At 33.5% G+C, this 6,281-nt stretch overlaps 2 protein-coding genes across 2 annotated transcripts; both read left to right on the top strand.

The window, feature by feature from the left end:
- Positions 1 to 513: 513 nt before the first annotated feature.
- Positions 514 to 1,870, top strand: LOC126727799 (uncharacterized). Its single transcript, XM_050433713.1, has 3 exons — positions 514 to 1,008; positions 1,088 to 1,313; positions 1,416 to 1,870. Exons 1-3 carry the CDS (start codon positions 514 to 516, stop codon positions 1,868 to 1,870), a joined length of 1,176 nt encoding a protein of 391 aa, XP_050289670.1.
- Positions 1,871 to 2,201: 331 nt separating this feature from the next.
- On the top strand, positions 2,202 to 3,628 carry LOC126729008 (uncharacterized). The gene is made up of 2 exons (XM_050434774.1): positions 2,202 to 2,495; positions 2,842 to 3,628. The coding sequence occupies exons 1-2, from the start codon at positions 2,454 to 2,456 to the stop codon at positions 3,364 to 3,366; spliced, it is 567 nt and encodes a 188-aa protein (XP_050290731.1). The 5' UTR covers positions 2,202 to 2,453; the 3' UTR covers positions 3,367 to 3,628.
- The last annotated feature ends 2,653 nt before the right edge of the window (positions 3,629 to 6,281 follow it).

The following is a 6,281-nucleotide window of genomic DNA, read 5'->3' on the forward strand; positions in this document are numbered from 1 at the left end:
TTTGTTTAGAATTTGACTAGTTGGGTTATGCGTATGAAATTTTGGAGCTTGACCCATGATTGGTTTTTGCTGTGATTTTTTTTAGAATTTGGCTAGTTGGGTTATGTGTAGAACTTTTGCTGTGATTTTTTTTTTTTTTTTTTTTTTTTTTTTTAAAATTTGGCTAGTTGGGTTATGTGTAGAAATTTTGGAGCTTGACCCATGATTGGTGTTATTATTTTCTTGCAGTAGAATATGTATGTGTTTAAACCTTAATTGAAGGTGCATTGGGTATATAGGTGATTGTAAATAGAATGCAATGTGATGGTATTGTCATGATATCAATGTGCAGTTATCAATGTGATGGTATTGTGATAGTGTAAATATTGATTGTAAATAGAATGCAATGTGATTTGGTACTCGTTATCAATGTGGTTTGGATATTTTCTGGTTGTGGCTGTTTTCATTTACTATGTAATCAATAGCATGCTTGTTTACATACCTCTTAGATCATAGTGTTTGTGATTTTGTTAGATGAAGAAAAAAACCAAAGCTGCAATTCTTGCCTCAGTTGCATCTGTCCTCCTTGTGGGGGTTGCATTGTTAAGGAAATTGTTGCGTAGACGTAGACGACTGCCTAGGGCGCCTTATGTTAATCATGCCGCCGAGAGAGAGGAATACATAAATAGTGTTCTGCATGGAATTGAGAGACATTGTGTGAATCAACTTAGGATGAAGCCTATAACTTTCCACCACTTATGTCACATCCTTACTGAGGGGGAGCACGTACGCCCAACTATTCACATGTCTGTTACGGAGCAAGTGTTCATTTTCTTACACATTATTGGTCATAATGTGAGATTTCATGTAATGGGTAGTCGGATCTATAGATCAACTGAGACTGTTCATAGATACTTTAAGGTCGTCCTTAGGGGGGTCCTGAAATTATATAGATCTCTAATAAAACTGCGTAGCGAAGATATACCCCCAGAGATAAGGAATAGCAGAAGGTTTTACCCATATTTTAAGGTAAATATTATGACTTGTGTATTTTTGTAAATTGTGAAGATTTGTGTAATTTTAAACCATTATGTCTGTCGAAAATTAGGATTGTGTTGGAGCAATAGATGGTACACATATTCGTGCATTTGTGCTACCTGAAATACAAGGAAGATTTCGTGGTCGCAAAGATGGAACCACGCAAAATGTGTTAGTTGCCATTAGTTTTGACTTAAAGTTCACTTATGTATTGGCTGGATGGGAAGGTAGTGCACATGATTCACGTGTGTTAAATGATGCATTTGCTAGGCCAGGGGGATTTTCAATTCCCGATGGTATTATACGATTACTTCACATTTTTGGTTTATTAGTTTAATAAATATTGTGCGTTTTCCTAAGCATAATAGTGATTTGATTTTATTTTTTAATATATGTAGGTAAATATTATCTTAGTGATGCTAGGTATGGTAATAAAAATGGAATATTGTCACCTTATTGGAGTGTGCGATATCACTTGAAAGAGTTTAGTGATCGTCCTCCTGAGAATGAGCAAGAATTGTTCAATCTCCAACACTCTTCATTGAGAACTACCATTGAGCGAGGGTTTGGAGTGTTGAGGAAACGTTTTCGAATGTTGGATGCAGAACCATTTTGGTCTTTCCCAACCCAAGTGAAAGTAGTGTTAGCATGTTGTGTAGTTCATAATCACATTATGGGGGTTGAACCAAATGACCATATTATGGAAGATGCAATAAACCAAGTAGAGTCTAGTGACCACCAACAAGAAACACAATCACATCGGGAGTCCGTTGAAGACAGTAGATCGTGGAATGCTAAAAGAGATGAGATATTCCATGCTATGTGGTATGATTATACCAGGAGTGGAGAGTAGTACTTTATTTAGATTTCTATGATTGTAATATGTGTTTTTTCTTTCTGTTTTTTGTAAAGACAATGTATTTACTATAGACTGTTGGTGTAATGAAAAAGTATTTTCAACATTACATTGTTATTTGATGGTATTACATTGTCATTTCCAGTGTTAGCATGTTTCATTCTGTTGTGCACATTTATAAGTGTAGTTGTATGTGTGTTTGATTTGTTGTTCATGTTCCGAGCGTAATTACTAAATGCTACTCTCATTTTTAAATGCTACTCTCACTATACTATTTTCATATGTAATAATGTCAAAGGGCAAAGAGAAAGTTAGTAGCAGTAAGCAATTTAGGTGGCTGCCGCCCTTGCATGAAATGATGCTTAGGATACTTGCAGAGGAGGCTGCAAAGGGCAATAAGCCCTCTAGTACTTTCAAGGCTGGCTCCTTTGCTCTTGTAGCGAAGGAGATAACGGCCCAATTCGAGGTTGAGTGCCACCCGTCCTATGTTGACAATCAGATGTGAACTCTAAGGACCATGTGATCCACTATTCAGACTCTTAGAAAGAAGAGTGGATTTGGTTGGGATGATAATCTAAAAATGATAACATGCGACGTTAAGACATACCAAGAAGAAGTCATGGTATGGCTTCCAACTATATTTTCTTAATATAGATGATAATATATGTTTTTGCCTTTTATATGAAATTTATAGTGTCATTCTTTTTAGGATTTCATTGCTTTTATAAGGTTTTTCAAATATAACTTTCATGTGCGGATCTATTGTAAAATCTGGGCTTAGCATTTGTACATTGTATTTTCTGTTGTACTTATATTCAAAATCATAAGTTATGTCTCCTGTTCCCTAACAGATTTTTTTGTTTATCATTGACCTAAAACATTTAATGGCATCTATATTGAATTGAATATTGAATTTATGAGTGAAGTGATTATTGCATTGTTATTATACGTTCCTTTCTTCCTTACAGGCGCATCGAAAGCATGTGGAGTATCTAAACAAAAAAATTGAGGTGTATGATGAATTAGCGATTGTTGTGGGGAAGGACACAGCCACGGGTGGCTTTTCTAGGTCCTATGTGGGTATTGAGAATGAGCCAGACAATGGGGACAGCGCTGAGTTTGTTGCAGACAATGTGGAGGAAGGTGTGGTCGAGAAAGGGAAGAATGCAGTCGAGTCATCCACCACTGGGTCGAGAATTTCCAAGTCCCGCAAAAGAGGGCGTGCACCTTCTAATGCTGATGATAGTGTGCTGACTGATCTGTCTGATCAGCTGAAGGAAATAGCTATGGCTCTGAAAGAAATCAATCGAGGCCCGGTGGATTACACAGCTCTTTATAATGAGGTCATGGCTATGATGGCGGATGGGTATAGCGAAGACATGTTTGCAACTGCATTTGACCATCTTTGTGAAACTGAGAAGACAGCACGGGGATTTCTAGCCAAGAATGCTAGGTTGAGGAAGCTGTGGTTGGATGGTTTTTTGTTCTCATAAATTTGACTTGCCTATTTCATGTTGACTGTGATGGTAGATTTAGGAATTAACTTTTGTTGCAGTACTAGTATTGACCTACCATTGTATTATATATGTAGTCTTTTGTATTATTGGAAAGATACAATTGTCCAGATTATGTATTTGTACTGTTCAGATACCACGAATAGGTATCATTTTTGTACACCATGGAGGTGTAATGCCAATGGTGAATAATTGATGTGGCTGTTTTTATATAAATATTATGGGTATATTCAAATGATTATTTTTTATGTTGAAATGGATGATTATTTTTGTACTGTTACAGATATGTCTAGGCAATGTATGTGCTTGAATTTGAATGATTACTTTTGATGTTGAAGTAAATGATTAGTTTTGTACTGTTACAGGTTTGTCTAAATAATGCAGGTGCTTGAATTTGTAATGCATTTCATATTTTCCGTAAAATGATCCACAAACCAAACATGGGAATTGATTTTCCGTAAAAACGAATTCCATTTTTCGTAAAATGTTTGACCGAACCAAACATGGGAATTGATTTTCCGTAAAACGGAAAGCATTTTCCGTAAAATGTTTGAACGAATCAAACACCAGAATTGATTTTCCGTAAAATGAATTCCGAGACAGCCAAACAGCCTGAATACATTTTTCTTTTCCGGAAATTAGCATTTTCGGAAAATATTTATTTTCCGGAAAACATTTTACAGGAACTAAACACACCCTTGGTAATAGTGCATGGGGGAAATAGCACTGGAGTAATAGGTTTGGTGGAGCATTCCCAATAAGAGAGCTAAAAAATATAGTTTTTAGTAACTCAAAATACTAATTTATCTATTTTAACATTCCACTTTATAATATACCCAACATCAAAAGTTTTATTTTAACATGCAACAAATTAAAATAATATAAACAACACAATAAAATAATATATCTAACACAATAAATAACAATCACAACCATCAACACATTAAAATGTTTTTTTTTTTTTTTTTAACACCATATACTATTTATTTATTTATTTTTTTTAAGTTTTAAGCTACAATGAGCTGCTATCTACAACAACTCATTGTAGCTTATACTCAATTTTTTTTGAGTTTACTCCTTTGATGTACAACACATTTTGAGAGTATTGGTTGCTAAATTAACTTTTTAGTTAGTTTAGCAACCTTACAAAGTATAACTCTCTCCCCAGTTTTCTCCTAATTTTGGGATAAAAACATTTTGGTAGGTTCAAGGAGAAAACACCCGGACCCCACTACATTTTTTTTCATCTTTCCTTCCCAACCAAACATCCATTAAAACTTCTTTTTTTCCACTTTTCTCTCACAAAATTTCCATCCTCCCTAAAATCTCTCCAAACAAACATACCCTTAGTAACATGGTCTAGAGGAGTTACTAGTACCTCATCCATAGTGTGGTGGAGTTATACTCTAAGATGTGATTGGTGAACAAGTCGTGTATTGTGTCTGAATTTTTTTGCAAAGAATTAAAAAGGAAAAACAAATGGTGCAATTCTAATAGACTAGTGGGAGTTTTGAATTGAATAAACTTGAAAGTTAGAGAAATAAATTGAATGAATGTGAAATTGGAGGACTGAAATGAATTTTAATCAAATTAGGTGATGTAATTTGTAATTTAGGCAAATATTAAATACTGAGTTCCGACAAATAAAGAGAATGTGATAGAAATGGCGCAAATAGTATTTGAGTTGTAACAGATTTTTTCACAAATACGTGTTAACACTCAGAAATATTCTTTCTTAAACTTTAGGGTTTTAATATATAAGATTTTGTTATCAAACTGCCCCTACTCACATATTCTATATCTTTGAAAAAGTGGAGTCACTTGAACTGCATGTAATTAATAGAAATTCAACATAATCAACAAACGTTCTCTATTATCTTTTAACGTCTTGAATAAATGTAATGCAAGAACTTAAATAATCTTTTTAATGATTGCTGTTTGGTCCCACAACCACAAATACAATTCAAGACAATGGCCGAAGAAATTGATAAATAGTCTTGGTCATGGGGATGTAGGAACCCAGAAACAGGCCACGTGAAATCTGATTCTCTGTACTCGTTCGTTTCAATGGCCAATTTGGTCATAGGAGTTTGATAAACAAAAGCTTGGTCATGGGAACCTAGAAGCAGGACCCATGGAATGTGTTATACATGCTCAGCATTTTCAAACTGACTTTTATGTTTTATACACACGAAACTGATTGTCAGTCGAATCAAGATTCAAAATGCTTTTGTGTTTTTGTTTTTTTATGAGCTGGAGCTTAATTGTAGAGTTAAGGTTGCTCTCGTAAAAGTTATTATGATTTTTTTTAGTTCTTATAACTCAACTAACACTTCCTATTATTTTCAATAGAAATGTCCAATATTTAAATTATTATTCCTTAACTGTTGAATTATATGCTAAAAAAATCACTCTTAATAGAACGTTTGAGAAATTATAAAAAAAAAAAAAAAAAAAAAAAATTAAAGCCCAGTATTTATAAAATATGAAGTGTAATTATAAAGGTGTTTTTTATTTTTTGAAAAACTCTTAATTTAGCTTTACCTAGCTATAAAGCTAAAGGACCCTTTAATTATCTTCAGCAAAATTATCAAATGTTCAAAATTTTGTAATAAAAAAAGTTTCAAGGTTTTTAAACCATTTTTCCAATAGTGCGTAAACACTATTTTTTCTTGTAGTTAGTAATAGAGCTTTTGTGCTATAGAACTTCAATTGAAAAGTTTATTTTATTTATTTTTTTTAGCATTTTACGTATATAGCAATCATTATTGAAATTGCTGATTTCATACCATATCGATCGATACAAGTTGATAATTTTCATACGACATTTTAGTTTTAGTTTTAGTTTTTGTAGCAAGATACTATTTGCCACAATTGTTACCCATCTAGAGATG

Source organism: Quercus robur, chromosome 5 (assembly GCF_932294415.1).
Source record: "Quercus robur chromosome 5, dhQueRobu3.1, whole genome shotgun sequence".
Lineage (NCBI taxonomy): Eukaryota > Viridiplantae > Streptophyta > Magnoliopsida > Fagales > Fagaceae > Quercus > Quercus robur.